Here is a 19,857-nt window from a genome sequence, read left to right on the forward strand (position 1 = left end):
GGAGGTGCAGTGAGGACGAGTCGGCTGGCGTTATTGGGTGCAATGAAGATGAGTCGGCCGGTGATATGGGGTCCAATGAAGACGAGCTGGCCGGTGATATGAGGTCCAATGAAGACGAGTTGGCTGGTGATATGGGGTCCAATGAAGACGAGCTGGCCAGTGATATGAGGTGCAATGAAGACGAGTCGGCCGGTGATATGGGGTGCAATTAAGACGAGTGGGCCGGTGATATGGGGTGCAACAACAACCGGTATTTATGTAACCGGTTGCTTGTGGTAACATAGCACTCAATCCGGCGATTCCACTGGTGGTCTGATCATGTAAAATGGTTAAGATTTGACAAAGTTATGAGCCCTACAAGGGAAAGCCATAAATTTAGAGGATATTATGATATATTGTATCTAGACCATTGCAACTGGTATTTTTTGACCGGTATTTACATGACCTGTTGCTTGTGGTAACATAGCACTCAATCCGGTGATTCCACTGGTGGTCTGATCATGTAAAATGGTCAAGATTTGACAAAGTTATGAGTGCTACAAGAAAAAGTCACAAAGTCAGAGGATATATGATATCTAGACCATTGTGACCAGGATTTTTCAACCGGTAGTTATGTGACCAGTTGCTTGTGGTAGCATAGCACTCAATCCGGTGATTCCACCGGTGGTCTGACCATGTAAAATGGTTAATATTTGACAATGTTATGAGCCTTACAACAAGAGAAAGTCACAAATTCAGAGCATATGTGATATCTAGACCATTGTGACCGGTATTTTTCGACCGGTCGTTATGTGACCGGTTGCTTGTGGTAACATAGCACTCAATCTGGCGATTCCACCGGTGGTCTGACCATGTAAAATGGTTTAGATCTGACAAAGTTATGGGCATTACAAAAGAAAGTCACAGATTCAGAGGATAAATCATGTCTAGACCATGGTAACCGGGATTTATGTGACCGCTTGCTTGTGGTAATGTAGTACTCAATCTGGTGATTCCACCGGTGGTCTGACCATGTAAAATGGTTAAGATTTTACAATTTTATGAGCCTTACAACAAGAGAAAGTCGCAAATTCAGAGTATATGTGATATCTAGACCATTGTGACTGGTATTTTTCAACCAGTATTGATGTGACCAGTTGCTTGCGGTAACGTAGTAATAAATCCGGCAATTCCACTGGTGGTCTGATCATGTAAAATGGTTAAGATCTGACAAAGTCATGAGCCCTACAAGAGAAAGTCATAAATTCAGAGGATATGTTATATCTAGACCAGTGTGTCTCCAGCTCTACCTTAGGGTAGTTTACCTCTGTTCCATTTCTACTCCAGACTTGTCCACAGCAGTCTTACTCTGGGTTTCCTTGAACCTCTGGAGTTCCGCCAAACTCCCCTAGTGTCTGACCTCCGGAAACCTCTGGACTTTGTTGGACTTCCCTCCTGCCTCTCAGAAATTAAGGGCACATACTTGGGTAAGGGGTGCAGCACACAAGCTGAAGTCAAGCCCTTTGAGTTCTCCTTCCTTTGAGCATGACCTTAACATCCACAGACAAAACCTTGTGATGCTGTGTACTCACCCTCTCCTGGTGGTCCATCCTCTGGGAAAGGTTTTCCTACAGGAACACAGCTGCAGAAAGATATGGGGACCATTCCTAGACATATTTAGAGTATGTACACCAGGTTGGTACATCAGGATACCTACAGAATCCTTCTATACAGGCTAAAACTTCTAAGATTGCAGTTGTCGCATTTTTGGTGTTTTCCCCTACTTTACCATTGCATAAATGATCCAGACTACTCATATATTATTCTTACTACATATATACCTACTTCTCATCCCAAGGATCAGTTAGAAATATGGTATAATATTGTTATCTAAGGGAAAGGGGGTATGTGTACTGATAAGGGGCCTACATTCTCCAATGGACACAATCTAGTAATCAGATGCTTGCAATATATTCTAAGCATGGTCAATATCATGGTCTCAGATTTATAAAAGGATCCACTAACAGTTGAGAGCTAGGGCAGTGAAATATCTCTGAAATAGAGTGTGGGAAAGTCCAAAAGCCCAAAACATCGAAACTCACCAGTTTGGTGTATATGTAGTGGTTGGACTTTTACTTACCAATCCTAATATTTCCTCACCACACTCTTCTACAAAGACTTTACCTTCAAGGCAATGTGTATTTTAGGTTCATTATGTAGTCTACTATACATACTACTGCATTTTTAATAAAATCTCTGGTGTGTGTGATATATGTCAGTGACTTTCAGTGACAGGGGTAAATTGTCATATGTCAAGCCTATGTTGTTTTACTTATCTTACAGTCAATACTTGAGGGATCTTTCCAGAATTTTAGGACCATGACTAGGGATATACATGGGACATATCCCAAGTGTCTGATTACCAATAACATCCTTGATAGTGTTGGAGGGTTCTTATCAGTTATGTTTTCATGTATATATGCTATATTGTTTGATGTAGCCCTTCAGGGGGTCAACTAAGTGGTGGAATATGTTAATATATACTCCTAAATATGCTTTGACAGTGCTAGAACACTCTCCTATCAAAGGGGCAAAATGGAATCCCCTGATTGAGTGCTACATTACCACAAGCAACCGGTTGCAAAAATACTGATTACAATGGTCCAGATATAAGCTGATACAACACTGTATCCTTTGAATTTATGACTTGGTCTTATAAGGCTCAGAACTTTGTCAAATCTTAACCATTTTACATGATCAGACTACCGGTGGAATCATCAGATTGAGTACTATATTACTGCAAGCAACTGTTCACAAAAATACCGGTCACAATGGTCTAGATATAACATCCTCTAAATCTGTGGCTTTATCTTGTAAGGCTCATAAGTTTGTCAGATCTTAATGATTTTGCATGGTCAGACCACCGGTGGAATCACCGGATTGAGTGCTATGTTACCACAAGCAACCGGTCACATAAATACCAGTCAAAAAATACCAGTTACAATGGTCTAGATACAATATATCATAATATCCTCTGAATGTGTGGCTTTCTCTTGTAAGGCTCATAACTTTGTCAAATCTTAACCATTTTACATGGTCAGACCACCAGTGGAATCACCGGATTGAGTGCTGTGTTACCACAAGCAACCAGTTGAATAAATACCAGTTGAAACATACTGGTCACAATAGTGTAGATATCATATATCCTCTAAATTCATGACTTTGTCAAATCTTGACCATTTTACATGATCAGACCACCAGTAAAATCGCCGGATTGAGTGCTATGTTACTACAAGCAACCGGTCACAATGGTCTAGATATCACATATGCTCTGACTTTGTGACTTTCTCTTGTAAGGCTCCTAACATTGTCAAATATTAACCATTTTACATGGTCAGACCACTGGTGGAATCACCAGATTGAGTGCTATGCTACCACAAGCAACCGGTCACATAACTACCGGTTGAAAAATCCCGGTCACAATGGTCTAGATATCATATATCCTCTGACTTTGTGACTTTTTCTTGTAGCACTCATAACTTTGTCAAGTCTTGACCATTTTACATGATCAGACCACCGGTGGAATCGCCAGATTGAGTGCTATGTTACCACAAGCAACCGGTCACATAACTACCGGTCGAAAAATACCGGTCACAATGGTCTAGATATCACATATGCTCTGAATTTGTGACTTTCTCTTGTTGTAAGGCTCATAACATTGTCAAATATTAACCATTTTACATGGTCAGACCACCGGTGGAATCACCGGATTGAGTGCTATGCTACCACAAGCAACTGGTCACATAACTACCGGTTGAAAAATCCTGGTCACAATGGTCTAGATATCATATATCCTCTGACTTTGTGACTTTCTCTTGTAAGGCTCCTAACTTTGTCAAATCTTAACTATGTTACATGGTCAGACCACTGGTGGAATCACCGGATTGAGTGCTATGTTACCACAAGCAACAGGTCATGTAAATACCGGTCAAAAAATACCAGTTGCAATGGTCTAGATACAATATATCATAATATCCTCTAAATTTATGGCTTTCCCTTGTAGGGCTCATAACTTTGTCAAATCTTAACCATTTTACATGATCAGACCACCAGTGGAATCGCCGGATTGAGTGCTATGTTACCACAAGCAACCAGTTACATAAATACCGGTCGTTGTTGCACCCCATAATACCGGCCCACCCGTCTTCATTGCACCCCATATCACCGGCCCACTCGTCTTAATTGCACCCCATATCACCAGCCCACCCATCTCCATTGCGCCCTATAATGCCGGCCCACCCATCTTCATTGCACCCCATATCACCGGCCAACTCGTCTTCATTGGACCTCATATCACCGGCCAGCTCGTCTTCATTGGACCCCATATCACCAGCCAACTCGTCTTCATTGGACCTCATATCACCGGCCAGCTCGTCTTCATTGGACCCCATATCACCGGCCGACTCATCTTCATTGCACCCAATAACGCCAGCCGACTCGTCCTCACTGCACCTCCTTTACCGGCCCACCCGTCTCCATTGCACCTGCTATACCAGCCCACTTGTCTTAATTGCACCTTATTTACCAGCCCACCCATCTCCATTGCACCTGCTATACTGGCCCACTCGTCTCAATTGCACCCTATTCTCCGGCCCCCTCATCTTTATTGCACCTGATGTACCGGCCCACTCGTCTCCATTGCACCTCATTTACCAGCCCACTCGTCTCCATCACACCCCAGTTCCCTGGCCCACTCGTCTATATTGCACTCCATTCCTCCGGCCCACTCATTTATCACACACTGGATTCACTACTACTATTCATAATTTCCTATATAGTACATTGCTATACTACCATCTATACTATATACACCTGGCCCATCTGTTTGCCTTGGACACTCCACCCCCTCGGCCCACTCATCTAACATGGTACAATTATTGCCATGGGCCGGCACCGGGTGACCCGTCTCTATTGGTACATTGTCACGCCCGGCTGCCCATCTGAGACAGGTGAATTCACTGAAGGGGCTCTTGTTGCAATGAACACATATTGACGGGCACGAAAGAAAATGGGCAGTGACTGGGCAAGGAGGTGAGAGGGCAAGGAGGCAGGCAGGCAAGGAGATGGGCAGACAAGGAGATGGGCGGGTGGGGAGGTGGGCGGGGAGGGAGATTGGTGGGGAGAGTTGAGTGGGAGGGGAGAGTTGAGGCGGAGCATGAACATGCAGCATTCCAATAATATTGGCGGGATGTTAGGCAGCGGCGGGCACGTTGGCGGGATTGATTGGCATGGTTGTTCGAAGCATCGAGCAGGGTTTAAATTCCGCTAGGAGTGCCGTTGACTGCCGTCGTGTCCCAGATTTTGGCCCAGACTTTGGCCCAGACTTTGGCCCATACATTGGCCCATACATTGGCCCATACATTGGCCCAGACGTTGGCCCAGACGTTGTCCCAGACCGGCCAAATCTCCGATATTCTGAGCAGTGTAAGTGGTAGTACTTGTTGCGCTGGACAATGATGAACGACTTTCCCACATTTGAGCTCAATACTATCTATTTTGGTGTTTTGTGTTCCCAGAGTTCCCGTTCGCGCTTCTGTTGCATCCGGCGAGTCGGTATCAGCTTCTTAGTTCATCATACCACGAGATATGTCAGTTGAATAGCAAACATTGTCCGCGTTGTGCATTGTTTTCAGTAATTCATGCACCTCTGCAGTCTTGCCTCGCGCTTCAGCTTCGCAAACTTAATTTTTTTTTTTTTTCGAATTACGTTTGATTGCTTATATATGCCATCCCCTAGCAGTCCACATAATCCACCCACTCGTACTTCTCCCGCTCACATCCCTCGTCACTGCCACCGCGAAACGAGAGTCAGTAGGCAGGAATCCCAAGGTCCGAAGCGGGGATTGACGAGTCAATGGTGCAGGAAATGACGTCAAACGTAAGTGCTGTCTTCCTTCCTGATTTTTTTTTCATCACCTTTGCACCAATACTAACACCAATTCATCTTCAATACTCCTCTGGGATTCCCTCGCAGACAGACGAAACAATCCAGCGCACTAACCTAACTCCTTTCATGGATTGGCTATCGTTATCGGGGTTGATGCCTAGATAGACTTCCGGATTCTTATTCCGTAGAACTTCAGAAGTGAGTGTCCTTGCACTGTCGCGCTGTCGTCGCATTTTTACCCGACCGTCTTGCAGCAAAGATCTCGGTAAGGATTCGACGTTTCTGCTCACTTTTGATGGCAACATGGAGGACCTCTGCGAGACATTCCACCCCGTTGTTTGGATGTAAGTACTCTCGCTTTTGCCCGCGACGAATGCCAAGTTTGAAAATTTACAGAATCAGCACTTTCGGAAAGACGAATGGGTTTTTCTATATCTTTCCTGTCTGATTGCCGACATAAGTATGACTTCATCCCAGGCCCATACAGGATGCAGGCGATTTACACGCACCAGTAAGTCCATCATGTATTGCGCGATTCCTAACATGAACACAACCCATTATGCTGGAACTCAGCGAAAAAACCACCCTGACCGAGGACAACAATGTCTTCCAGTTCTCTGTAAGCCTTGCCTTCGTTTATTTTCATCTTGACAACTCATAAACAAGTTGTGTAGAACCCTCAGAAAGGAGTCGATGGTTTCCTGCAGGTCTGGAACAATACTGGGCTCACTCAAGACATTGTATTCGGTGTGTGACCATCCACGACTTCTGTTTTTTTTGTCCCCACTTCAGTGTATGGCCCAACTACCGGGCTTTGCGAACCGTAGAGAGTTGATGCCTGTTCTGGCGCTGTACTTCAACGGTGTTGGGTATGTCCTCTTCCTCTCATTTCTCCTGCGAGACATTCACAGTACACAACGCAGAGACGGCAGCAACGCCACAGCAGATTTCACTCCGATCCCGCGCGTCTACATCACTTCGGACTATCAAGAAACCGCTGTCTTGCAAAGTGCCATCGAGACCCCCATGATTTGGGAGTATAATCTCGGGGCGCTCGCTGAGATCACGACCTGGAACCTCTTAACGTGATTCGTTTACTGGGTATTATAAGATTACTCAGGCTTAAGGAAGGGATTATCTTAATATTCCCCCTGTTTGTGTCGCCCCCTCATTCGGAGTCACAGCCTAATTCAATTTCTTGTCTTGTTCAACATCGCTCGTCTCTTATGTAATATTTGTGCTGTGTTAAATTGATTGATCACGTATGGATTTGCAATGCTGGTATGACAGCTTTGTGTTTGATCAGACAGAGATCGAGAACAACGTGGCGTATTAGACAACTACTCGAGTAAAGTCTGCGAGGGAATTGTTCAGCTTACAGTGGCAGTCCAATTCACGTGAGGTGGATGGAATGAACATGTGTGTGGGGAAAGCAGTGACTCGACTAAAGGCAAATCAATAAACCAAAAGTGAAGGGCACGCACCGAACGGTGGGTGTAAGCATTGTAGATGACCAGTTCCAGTGAGCCGACATATGACATATGATACAACTTTAAAAGTACAAAGGGTTGTTTGCGTTATACAGATACTGACAAGGTACAAACAAAAACGGCTGGAGGATATCCGTGATCGATACTGCATGAGTAAGCGCTCGCCGCGAGTGCAGCATCTAGCATGCTTCGTTTTTACTGAAGAGCTGAGGGACGTATGGTTGAGAATTGTAGACGGGATGACATTGCCGACTGCTTACCAGCGAACCAGGCACACATGCTGGTCTTCGTAGCGCCATCACTCGTCTCTATTATGGATTGGTACGATTCGATAGCTGCTCCTATTCTACCTGCGCGAAAGAGCGTATGACAGTGTTGCTGGTTTGCGGTTTGCCACAAGGACTTTAGGTCCCAGCCAAAGAGCTGCAAAGAATACTCGGTTGAGTATCAAAAGGATATCCAGTATATGAACGTACCACGGTAAATTCCTCGTACATCGAATGAATTTCCATTTTATGGAAGTAAGCGCTAGCGTTGACGGCGGCAGTGAAGTGATCAATGGCTTCGTTGTAGCGCATGTCATCCATGGCAATGTTTCCGAGTTGGACACGTAGATATGCCTGATGTGCGAAGGGTAGAATCAGTTCCAGCCCACGGACCTGGGCGTGATCGAGTGCGTGGTACTCACTTCCACGATACGGCAAGCAAGTGGATCTGCATCGGGACATATAGCCAGCTCTTCGACGCGCTGCATTGCCTCTTCATGTTCATTTGCATTGAACAGCGCGATAGTCTGAAAATTGCCATGAAGTATGGAGGATGTAAGATAAATAATACGTACCTTGATGAAAAAAAGAAAATGATCGGTCTTTAAATCGCCGTTTGTGAACACGGACGCCAGGTCAAATGACGTCCTCGCGACCCGGACCTGCTTTTTCCCGCAGAGTGCAATGCCTTTGGAAATATATCCTGAAAACGAGGGTTGAATGCTCAGTGACTAAATCATCATCGGAGTTAGCTTATCCAAGGGGGCCATGATTTGTCGATCTATCATCTCACCTCAATTGAATCATGAAGCGAGGAATTCCAGTCGCATTTTCGCGCCATAACAAATGCGCGATTGGCATAGGAGGTTTGATCGCAGGTACCAGCGTCGATCTCTAGATTTAGTACCCTTTCAGCGGTAGCCCAGTCACCAGCTATGCACGCATTGCGAACTGTCGTGTCAATAACGAGGACCTGCATGAAACATGTTTGCATTGCGTTATCAGAGTCAAAGGAGGGAACATGCCTTGAAATCAGAAGACGCCTGAGGCTTGGCATGAAACAGACGCTTAGATGACGAAGGAGCGGGAACATGGAAATGAACTTACCTGGTGTGTTACTCGCTCCTTCATGAGACCATCCTTTGAGCCATCCAATAGCAAAGCGTCCTCGGATATTGACCACTCTGAGATCTTCTTATCCACACCTCCGCTGAGGATGTGCTTGCCATCTGCGGAGAACGTGACACATTTGACATGGCCAGAGTGCTTGAATGCGGCGATGGTTCGTCGATCTGAGAGGCTCCAGAGGAGGACACGGTTGTCATGAGATGCGGAGGCAAGGAGAGTGCCGTTGGAGTTCACAGAAATGGCGCGGATAATCTTGAAATGGCCCTTCCAAGGATCACTGACCTGCTTCCAGGTCCAATTGCAGGATGAATCCTGAACCTGGACCAACTCTCGTATGGTGGGATCTTGATGATCTCCCCCTGTGAGTAGACGTCCATCTGGCGTCCACGCGAGTGAGTAGTTGTGTCCTTCACTAATCGTTGCCTTGTGCTGAGCCTGAAAGGAATAGTAGTGATCGTCGTATGAACTGCAGTATGAATAGGTGTTGTATGGGTAGTAGTTGTTACAGTATGACCTGCTTCCCCAAGCGTAGTAGCCAGCGTTGTAAATTTGGATATTGTGCTCTGTTGCAATTGCAAGAATTGGTGGGGGCGACGACGGCGAATAGCGAACGCAGCGGACGCTTGTACCACAGCTAATTGCATCTCCTTCCAGCTTCCACGTTTCTGTGTTCCACAGAGTCGTCGTTGAGTCTGATGACCCACAGGCCAACACTCTGCCGTCTGAAGAAAAGTCCAGCGATAATATCCAACCGGTGTGGGTACCGGTAGGTTGGCACGTTGCACCATAGTATGGGGTGAGGTAACGTTCGCCAGTTTTCCCATCCCATGCAATGAGTTTGCCGTCGGTATCACCGCTTGCTATCAACAGCCCATCCAGTGATACCGCCAATGCCTGCACCGGACTACCATGCCCCTTCATCTTCTTCACCACCACACCTGTCATCAAGTCCCACAGACGGAGCATCGCGTCGTACGAGCATGTGACCATACGTTGCTTGTCGGGGAAAACTGCGACTGCGGATACACGAGCTTCATGATCTTCAAACACTCGAATGGGTATGGTGCTTGGAATGGGCTGCGCCATTTTCTGAAGGTTGACGGTAGTGAGCACGGTCGAGGTGGATGAGGTGGACGGGTAGGTGTCTAGCTCGAAGTTGCAGAGGTGCTTGTACTGCGGCGTTTTTATGCTGCTTCATAACATTAACTTCTTACTAGACGCCCAAGACATGAGGCCGTTATCATAATCGCCTTGGTTGACGATATGAGCGACTGACCTCATGCCTCCGAGTGTCGCCGCAGCTTTCCAGATGCAATCAATGAGACTGATCGCATGACACACTATCACTGCAGGTATTGAAAAACACTATCGAATATGGGATGAATGAACCCAACCCTAACTCAATGCCAAGTGTGAGCACGGAGCTCCCAGACGGCCGTTCATGCCAACTCAAATCCGCCGGCGCATCCCGACCACGCACCAAAGTAAGACACTTCCACATTATGACATCAATAACTCTTGAACGTATTGCAAGAAGCCAAGTGAAGTTATTCCGACTGACATTGTCAATCAGGGGTCCGCACGGAGACAAGCATGCGCTGCTCCCTTGCATTTCAATCAAGTCAACACCGAAAGACGTGGTGTTCTACCCAGCGAGATATTGGGCCTCGGTTCCCTCGAATGTTCTTCGCGGAGATCCGACGGTTGTGGGGCTTCATTTTATCTCCTGGCACTTTGGGCATGTACATACGGCTTGGCGTATTTGCATTTTGTATTGGTTGAAGATAATTATAGTCATATCAAACACTGATTATCGGATAACCGATTACTGAATGGATTTTAAATCAGCCCAGATCTATGGAATCGAGGACGACTCCCGCTTGCATCTAGGTCTGTCCTTTGATCACTTGTTCTTTGTTTTCTTGCCTGTTGCTTGGGTCGCCCACTATGTCAAGGTTCGCGGGCGTCTCGACATGCCATTGATAGACATTTGGGATAGATACGCACCATTTTGTGCTGAAATCTATGAAGTTTGTTCAAAGAGTGTCGCTCCTGTCAAACGCTTTAGAGATATTGCTCAACGTTTGCACGACGGCTCTATTCCGTAGTGGTGCAGGGCCCAGCGTTGCTTTATTCATTGATACCCTCCCGTCGAAAGACAGTATTTGTCCTGTTCAGGTGAGCCGGCATATAATACAAGTACAAAGGGTTATGTATGTAAGACAGATACCGTCAAGGTACGAATGAAATTCGTTCAAACGTCCGTGTTCAAACCGCTCGCCGCGAGCACAGCATCTTCATTGGAAGCATAGAGTGCGCGTCGTTCTTACTTGAGAGCTGAGTGAAGGTTGCCCGCGAAACAAGCATGTAACCTAGCCTTCGTAGTTCTTGTCCATGATGTATTGGCACGTTTCGATAGCTGCTCCAATTCTACCTTCCCGGAACAGCGCATGGCACTGTTGCTGGTTCGTGGTTTGCCACAATTACTTGAGGTCCCAGCCGAAGAGCTGTCAATAAAACTCACTTGAGAATGAAAAGGATTTTAGGTTGTATGATCTCAACGTACCGCGACAAATCCCTCGTACACATGATGTGGGAGGTAGTAGTGCTCGAAGATGGTCCCGGTGGGACGGGGAAGGTAGGCAACTGCTCAGGTCAATAGTGAGTGGCTTGCCCATCGAATATGGATCGGGGACCATCGGTATTGGCACGGTAAGGTGAGGATAGCACATCGAGAGATAAGCCATGAGAGGAACGTTGACTGCTTCGATCGGTCCTGGCAGTGCAGTCGCTTTTCGATGCGGTGGTTCAGGTTGCTCGGGTTGTTCAATGCAGTCGTTGTGTTTTTATTGGAAGGCGGGATAGACCATCTTCGTTTGAATTCAATTCACGACTCATGGAATATCACATACATATAAACTGAGATCAAGGCAGTTGAGGGCTGCGATATGCCTTGACAGCGTTTTGTCATGCGAGATATAGAGTGAGATATCAGTGCAAAGAACAGGAAAACCCACCCTTATATAATCGTAAAACAGGGTAGATAGGGTTCCTGGGCTCTTTTTCTTCCTCCGATGCATCGCCCTTTTGTCTCTTGATTTCGATCCATGCTTCTCTCTCCAATTCCATATAGGACTCCTCAGCCAATTCTTCAGGGCGAACCTTTTTCGCATAGAAATTGACAACCCATGTCCCGTGTGTACTCGGGCTGGCGCCAATATCGCGAAGCTTCTTCTGCCCAGCAGGTGGTTCATCGATAACATAGACTAGTTGAGGTTACGAACGCAGTATTCTACAGCTTGAGAAGTTGTGATCCTCTCGACCCTGTCTCTTCAGCTCCTGGACCGTGTCCTCGACAATTGCTAGCATCTCCAGTGTCCACTACCGGTGCGTAATAAGTTCCTTTGACCTGCGAAATTTCAGCAATTTCCGGCCAGAAGCATGGAAAAACTTACGAGGAACCGTCAATAAGACCCTTTGGACGCAAGAATGTACTGGGCAAAGTGGTGCCGGCTGATGACCAACTGTCATCTAGGTTTGTAAAATCGAGAGGGATGAGCCGTCGCGCAACTCGTTTTTGCCTTTGTTCGCTTCCTTAGGTTGCCGCAGACCACTTGCAAGAGCCATCATGAAACTATAGGCTTGGCCTTGGAAGAATAAGATCTGGAGTGCTATGAAGTCTGAACAGAGGCGAAATCACTGTAACATTACGTATTGCCGAGTCCCGACCATTTTTCGGGCCCGGGTGTTGACTGCATCACACCTTCATGATCACTTAATGCTCAACATCTCTACTTACCATCGCAAGTTTATGTTCATGGTAAAGCTCAGATCAAGTGAGACGTATAATGCCCTCTACTCTAGCTGATGCGGCATGTCGCAGATTAAATTTATAGTACTGATGACGCCGAGCAACTTGATTCACTGTCTCTGAATCATCTAAGACGGTCACCCCACCTACGACAGGGTCTCACATACATTGCTGATTTCTTTCCCATCTGGTACTACTCAGGCGTCATCGCCTGTGTTACATGTATCTTGCATTGACACTCCTACTTTGCCAACCTACGCAACTATAATGCCCAGGTATTCGGATGGCAGTGGATGTGCAGTTTCTAGGACCTTCATCTGACCTCTCAGAAGAGCTATAAAAAAAGCTGGGGAGCTGATTCAGCATGATCATCATGATGCAGGACGGGTTACTTTGTCGTCGTGGTCGTTTCGACGCCTGACCGGTTGTCGCTATATCTCATACATCGGTATTGGGCGTTATATTCCATTTTCTCTCAATGTATTCATGAACGCGTTTTCTATACAACCTGAGGATAAACTTGGGCATGATGATCTGCACATCCTTGTATAAGTATCTTGTCGTGACATAGGGGCTAGCTTACTATTTTTGGCAAAGGGTTTTGGGGACTTGACTGCTTGTCCAATGTCGAACTCCTACCAACGATTGTCACAACAGATTTCTAGTTACTAGACCAGCGCTCACTGGCAGCCTTGCTTGAAGGTTGAAGATTGTCGACAGGCTATCGTTCGAGCGATAGCAACTTTCGCATGTAAGGTCACGACTGCGCATCTCTGGATAGACCAACTTCAACGTCATTTACACCATAATGTCTACACGGCGAGAAGGATACTTTCCGGCTGTCTCTATTGGACGCGTCCAAGGCGCATCCATTGCCAGGACTGTCTCTCGTGACAACCTTGCCACCCACCCGCTTCTCTCTTCGGGTCCATCTTCAGTTTCCCCCAGTCCGACACCAGACACCCAATCTTCCTCAGCAACAAAATACGTTCCATACACGCCCAGACAGAGATTACCTACTACAAGTACGAGTGCCCAACCGCCAGTTTCAGTCTCTCCGCAGCACCAACCCACGGGCGGTGCGACTAGCAAGCTTCAGTTGATGAATCTCAAAGCAGCGGCACAGGGCATTGGGCTCGACACTGCATGTCTGGGATGGGCGATTTTGGAGAAGCTGAGCCAGGACGGCGAAACCGAGGAGTGGGCTGAAATATGGGGTGCCATTACCAAGGGAAAGGTGCGTGTCTCCATCGATTGTGACCATCGAGCTGAAGGAGAAACGGTTTCATAGGCGTCCCTACTGCTTCCACTTGAGCAATCCTCTGGCCAGGAGAAAATCACACCCGACTTTGTATCGGATCATGTGGTCATGTGCGATCTTTTATCCCGTGAAGATACTCCAGTGGTTACACTGTCTGGTCTGCGTGGGCATCTATCTAGGTTTGTTTCATCCATGTTCCTCGCGACCATGAACCTAACGTTAACTTCAGTGAAAATTTAACCTTCCGTTCCTCACTCCCGCCAACCAAGTTCCCCGACATCACTCTCTCATCCCTTGCCCCACTCCCTTCAATCCCACCAGACGCCGGATACCCCTCATATGCAGTCCCAGCACACAGCACCTCCCTGCCAATCCAAGTCCGTCCACAAAAACCACCCTTACCTCCACGCCCCACACACGCTGCCCAATCTTCCCGCCTCGCCATGCCTTTTGCTTCTCTATTCGGCGGGAAAGCCACAACAACACCGCCGACAATCACTGCTTCTCTCCCACCCATTCAGACGTCGTTACCTCCCGTAGAAGATCATCCCACACTCATCAGCGCATTCAGTATTTCACGTGCGGTACATCGACACGATGTAATGCGTGAAGTTCTTGCTGCACTAAAATCTGAACTCACGTCAACGCTTGAAACGGCCGGTGTTCCTGCGATGGTGATCGAGCGTGTGCAATCCTTCGCGTCTCCATTACTTCCGTTCGTCAGAGGTCCAGCTGGGAAGAAGAAACTTCATGATATCGGTGCAAGTCCGAGTAAACATGGGACGTGGGCCGTCAATCTTGATGCAGGGAAGGATTGCCCTGAAGAATTGTCCGAGAAATTCCAGGATTTCTATGTGGAATTGGAGAGAGAAGTACGAGTTGAAATGGAGAAAGAGAAGGGCGCGTCGGAAGCAGAACAAGAGTCTAGGGTCAAGGAAGTTGTTGAGGTGGTGGAGGGGACATTATCTACCTTGTTTTACGATCGGTGCGTGAATCGGCGAGTTTTCTTCTTCATAGCGCTGATTTCGAGCAGATTGTTCCTCCCATCTCACTCTGATGATGCCTCGCATGACGAAGCACTGTCAAGCCATATCGCAGCTCTCAACCTTCTTGATCTCGGGCTCGAGCATCTTGATGTCGATGTAGGCAGTGCTGGCTCCGAGATCGATGTCGTGGTCCGAGCATGTGGAGAGAGTAAGTTTCGTCTCCCTATTCACGTGCTGACCAGTTGTCTTCATTGATACTTTCACAGCGTTATCTCAGCTTGACGTTGCATGCAGATCTCCCGGAGACAAGGCCGCTGTGCTTGTCGCAGTCCACAAGCTCGTAGTAGGCGAGTAATATGCATATATGTGTGTTATCCCCTGAGTCGTGACTTCAATCACAAAGATGGTCTTTCCCGCCTTCCTCCAATAAAACTCAAGAACGGCGATGAACCGCCGCCAGCGCCGATCGAAGCAGTAGACGTTCCCCTCATGGCGTCTCCCGATGAGCTATCCTCACCCATGCCTATACTGATGACCCCTGATGCACGACCCGATGGGGATGCCACTCACGATTCACCTGAGGAGTTACCTATCTCGCTTGATGCCTCCCACATCCACATCCCACCCCGCGCCCCCTCGCCCAGACTGACCATCTCTCCGCCTGTCCAGCAACCAACGACAGTATCTGGCGATGTCCTCCTTCCACTGCTCATCTTCGCAGTTGTCAAGTCAAACCCCGCACGCCTGGTCTCGCACCTCCTTTTCACGCAGCGTTACCGCAATGCTGCATTCGCGGGCGGAGAAGAGAGATATTGTTTGATCAATTTGATGGCTGTTGTTGAGTTCTTGGAAAATGTAGATCTTAAGGCTGTGGGCGTTGGGGGTGTTGGTGTTGTTAGGTAGGTTCTTTTGTCAACTTCTCCATCTCGTTTAATTCACACTAACATCCATTATGCTACAGTACCGCAGACCTCACCCCAATCCCAATCGTGCGCACCACACTTCCACCAGACGCACCTGCAGACGCGTCCGGCAGCCTCCGCGGGCGCGTAGAACAAGGCGTCGACGCCATCGCAGGATCTGCTAACAAAGTCATCTCCGGCGTCGTCGACAGCTCATTCGGCGTCCTCCGCTCCTTCCTACCATCTGCCCCAACCCAAACCTCACATTCAACGTCTGGGCCAGACACAGGTGATGCGCGGTGGAATCTTCCGACCGGGTTACTGAGGCGAGAGAGCGGGTTTTCGATTGCGAGTTTGGTGCCGGGGAGGGAGAAGAAGGGGGAGGGGAAGGAGGAAGGGCAGAGGGAGCTTGTGGAAGTATCTTCTCGGCCGGGATCTATACGCTCCATTTATGTGAATGATGAAGCGGAGGTGGACGGCACCGAGGAGGAGAGCGAAGAAGAGGCGGATGAGGAGGAAGGGGATGAGGAAGAGGAAGATGAGAGTGAGGAAGAGGAACCTGCGCATGATGCGAGGAGCATTCGGAGTTTTGAGAGCATGATGAGTGGGAATAGCGGGAAGGCGCGGAAGAAGAAGAGGAAGTTTGCTGCGATGGGGAGGAAGAGCTTGACGGATCGGCTGGCGCAGGTGCCAGGGCTGTCGAGGCTCTCAGGAACGGATGCACACAAGGTCTGTCTTTGCCCTATTTCACGTGTCAAAGTCTTGTTACTAATACGCTGTGTCTCTACTTTACTCTGCGCCAGTCCCCTATCACACGCTCCTCACTCCTAGCTCCGTCACACCCCACTCGCTTCGACTCACCAGCCTCATCACGCGCGCCATCTCCCATCTCGATGCGGCTCCCTGCGCCAAACAAGCGGTTTACGGAGTGCACGGAGGATGATTTGAAGGTTTCGGAGGTGGGGGAGCTGTTGAGGGAGTATAAGCGATTGGTGGAGGGTGTGCGGGCTATGGGTGGGTTTGATGAGTAATTTGGGGGTAACGGGGATTGGTTGGTTGGTTAGGATATCGACTGGGCTGCTTAGACTGGTTTGTTTCGAGGCTAGATTTTACGCAAGATGCCCTTCTTACTCGAGCCGAATATTACCGTAATCCAAAGGACAGGTCACAATTGTACCCTACACTTCAGTCTCTTTACTTTAGTTGAAAACTGGAAATACTTTCCACCATCCCTGCATTTCTTTCCTAAGACTTGAGGAGGAGGAGTCAAGGAATTGGAAATTGCGGCTCCGTCCGTCCGGCTCTGTCCGGTTCACTTACCGCCACCATTCATACCTTTGCACACTGGGCACCTTGCCAACCGCGACGGTGCTATGGTATGCACGCTTTGCAGTATTAGCTTCGGTGGTACGTGTTCAGCTCATCATCGTTGCTTATTCAGATGGACTTCTGATTCTTAGGCTCTACAGACTACAGGGAACTGGAAATTGCGGCTCCGTCCGTCCGTCCGGCTCACTGCCATCAATGATCATCAAGCCACCATTCATGCCTTTGCAGGTTGTACACTTGGCAGTGGGCACCCTGCTGACCATGACGTACCGTATGCACACTTTACAGTATTAACTTCGGTGGTATTTTTTTTCATTATTGCTGCTTGTTCTAATCGACTTCTCAAGCTCTACAGCCATGATCTCTATCATGATGCTACTCACACAGACTCACACACGCCGTTGAAGAATGACAATGGTCTTATTTCTACGAGTCCTGCACTACCTTGTTACGATTTAACGGTCTAACGAATTCCATGGACGACGCTGTGCTATTTACTTCTGTTGCCATGAGTGATGAGGTTCGGCCCACTTGTCGTTTATTGGATCGTTTATTGGATGTATGGGACAAAGAGAGCGGTGAAGAAGCCCAAGCTCAAAACCACCAGTCGCATCAGTGGACCCACCTGAGATCTTATGTTCCTCGTAACGCCTTCGCTGAGGGCAAGGTGCCATCAACTACCATCTCTTAAGATAAAATCGTCTTAATTGTTTCATCTTACTCATAGATCTATCTACGTGAACGAGAATGCATGAAAATGACGTAGTTCGTACCGACAACTGAGTAAAACTGTAGTGGGTTGGTCTAATCGACGTAATATGAATCATGGACAAGATGTCGATGATCAAGGCGGACTCGGACAGACCCAGACGGACCCGGCCGGACGGACTCAGAGTTTCCAATTCCTTGGAATTTAGTCAAGTCTCGAACATAATGCATGATGTACCAATCAGAGCAGGACGAATCGCCCGTCTCTTTCTGGGCACTTTCCCTTATGCTTCACTAGGTGAGCACGAGACATTAATTCTTTCCACTCGCATAGTTCCTGATTTAGTGTGAGTAAAAGGTATCCAATACTGTATCAAGACAGGATGAATACCCTTTCGATGATCAATGATAACAGAGTTTGAAAAAACTAATTATCTTCAATGCAAATGGCAACAGATCTGAAGAGATCAGAGGAAGCCCCGCTAAAAAAATTCCAGGGAACAGCAGCTCAATATGTGGAGATGGGCGGTTAATATCAGGCGGTGATATCAATGGAAAACGCATTGCATAGGATGGAAAAACCGGCGAACGTTACGTCGGCCGATATGGTGACTTTTCTTCAGACGGCAAAGTGCTGGCCAGTGGGTCATCAGACTCAACGACGACGCGGTGGAATACATCAACGTAGAAGCTAGAAGGAAATGCAACCAGCTGTTGTACAAGCGTCCGCTGCGTTCGGTACTCACCCTCATGGCCCATACTTGCGAGCCTCGCAACCATCAGATCTCTCCTAAGAACATTCCAGGCAACAGAAGCGCAACATGTCACCAGAGGGAATGCCGCGTATGGAAGTGATCAACCGAAACCATCCAGCCTTGGGACACCTTTGAGATTGAAAAGTTGCTGTTTCGCCGGTCGAATTTTAGCTGGCATAATGATTGTGCCTGCCCGCGCTGAAATCTTGATGTTGGTTTCTAAATGGCCAAAGGCATGGAGCCCGAATTCGATAGTATTATTCAACACCTTACAGCTGTGTGCGAAACTAACGAGATTCATGAAAATTTGGAGGCGCGCGTGACAAAAAAGGAAATCCCCTTGTAAACCATTCGGACGACGTTTGACGCCAGCAGATATCGAAGACGACGAACTTCTACCTTGTTCCATCGCCTGTACAACATGGTTAACAGACGAATAAGCAAAGATATGAAATAATGTGCACTTAGCCTCTGGGATCAGGGTTGGGAGCTCGAGGATATCTGCTCGGTGCTCGGTGTTTCTCAGGCCAGCTGCTTTCGTTGGCGAAAGATCTTTGAAGAACTCGGCACTGTTGTTAGGCCCCCTTCTCCACTCGTCGGCCGCACACGAATAATCACGCGAGCACTCATGACAGCGATCGAAGACTTCCATGCCGAAGATTCAGACCTTTTCCTCGATGAAGCTTGCACATGGAACACGACATCCATCATCAGCTCATAATCCTTATTGCGCAATTTCAATCAAGCTGGCCTCTCTCGCAAAATGCTTCAGAAGATTGCGTCTGAACGTGATGACAGGCGTTCAAAGATAGTCTTCAGAATGACTTCGTCGGCGATGGCTTGGAGTTTGTCGTCCTCGACGAAACGAGCAAGAACGAGAATACTTACGCGTGGCGTCACGGACGAGCTCCCTATGGACAACGTGCACAGCTTAGTGATGTATTTGTTTGAGACCGCTATTCGCTATGTGCTGCCATGACAGTAGACGGTTATCTTGCAACACGCGCTGTTGAAGGTTCGTTTGGTGCACAAGAGTTCTACGATTTGTGATTCGTCATTAGGCTGTTCGACAGCTGCAACTGCAGTTTTGGGCTGTCTGACCGGGATTTTGGTTTTCTTTTGATATACCACAGAGTTGTATGTGTATGACGGGTGGAAAATGCAGAATCGCGTTGAGAATCCATTCTAGTAGCCCTATGGCGTGTTCAAAGTAACTGGCGATTTTCACACGATTTTCGCATTTTGAATCATCTCGTAATCGCACGCTGAATCGCCTGAAAATCGTTCACTCTGAC

The 19,857-nt window shown here is 47.7% G+C and overlaps 4 protein-coding genes across 4 annotated transcripts; all 4 read left to right on the forward strand.

The window, feature by feature from the left end:
* Positions 1-6,485: 6,485 nt before the first annotated feature.
* Positions 6,486-7,015, forward strand: EDB91DRAFT_1255888 (uncharacterized protein; the record flags this gene model as incomplete). The annotated part of the gene is made up of 4 exons (XM_041324062.1): positions 6,486-6,545; positions 6,601-6,666; positions 6,719-6,795; positions 6,850-7,015. The coding sequence occupies 4 exons, from the start codon at positions 6,486-6,488 to the stop codon at positions 7,013-7,015; spliced, it is 369 nt and encodes a 122-aa protein (XP_041169808.1).
* A 3,735-nt stretch (positions 7,016-10,750) lies between these two features.
* On the forward strand, positions 10,751-11,148 carry EDB91DRAFT_200997 (uncharacterized protein). Its single transcript, XM_041326402.1, has one exon. It carries the CDS (start codon positions 10,836-10,838, stop codon positions 11,055-11,057), a length of 222 nt encoding a protein of 73 aa, XP_041169809.1. The 5' UTR covers positions 10,751-10,835; the 3' UTR covers positions 11,058-11,148.
* Positions 11,149-13,246: 2,098 nt separating this feature from the next.
* Positions 13,247-17,001, forward strand: EDB91DRAFT_1174108 (uncharacterized protein). Its single transcript, XM_041320320.1, has 8 exons — positions 13,247-13,858; positions 13,913-14,061; positions 14,112-14,867; positions 14,916-15,076; positions 15,135-15,215; positions 15,272-15,767; positions 15,830-16,499; positions 16,574-17,001. The coding sequence occupies exons 1-8, from the start codon at positions 13,430-13,432 to the stop codon at positions 16,799-16,801; spliced, it is 2,970 nt and encodes a 989-aa protein (XP_041169810.1). The 5' UTR covers positions 13,247-13,429; the 3' UTR covers positions 16,802-17,001.
* A 1,784-nt stretch (positions 17,002-18,785) lies between these two features.
* EDB91DRAFT_1174112 (uncharacterized protein) lies at positions 18,786-19,136 on the forward strand (the record flags this gene model as incomplete). Its single annotated transcript, XM_041320321.1, has 2 exons — positions 18,786-18,904; positions 19,031-19,136. Coding segments are annotated over 2 exons (225 nt in total), but the record flags the coding sequence as incomplete, so codon positions are not given.
* Positions 19,137-19,857: the final 721 nt, after the last annotated feature.

This window comes from Suillus paluster, assembly GCF_016628075.1.
Source record: "Suillus paluster strain FC165 chromosome Unknown EDB91scaffold_160, whole genome shotgun sequence".
Lineage (NCBI taxonomy): Eukaryota > Fungi > Basidiomycota > Agaricomycetes > Boletales > Suillaceae > Suillus > Suillus paluster.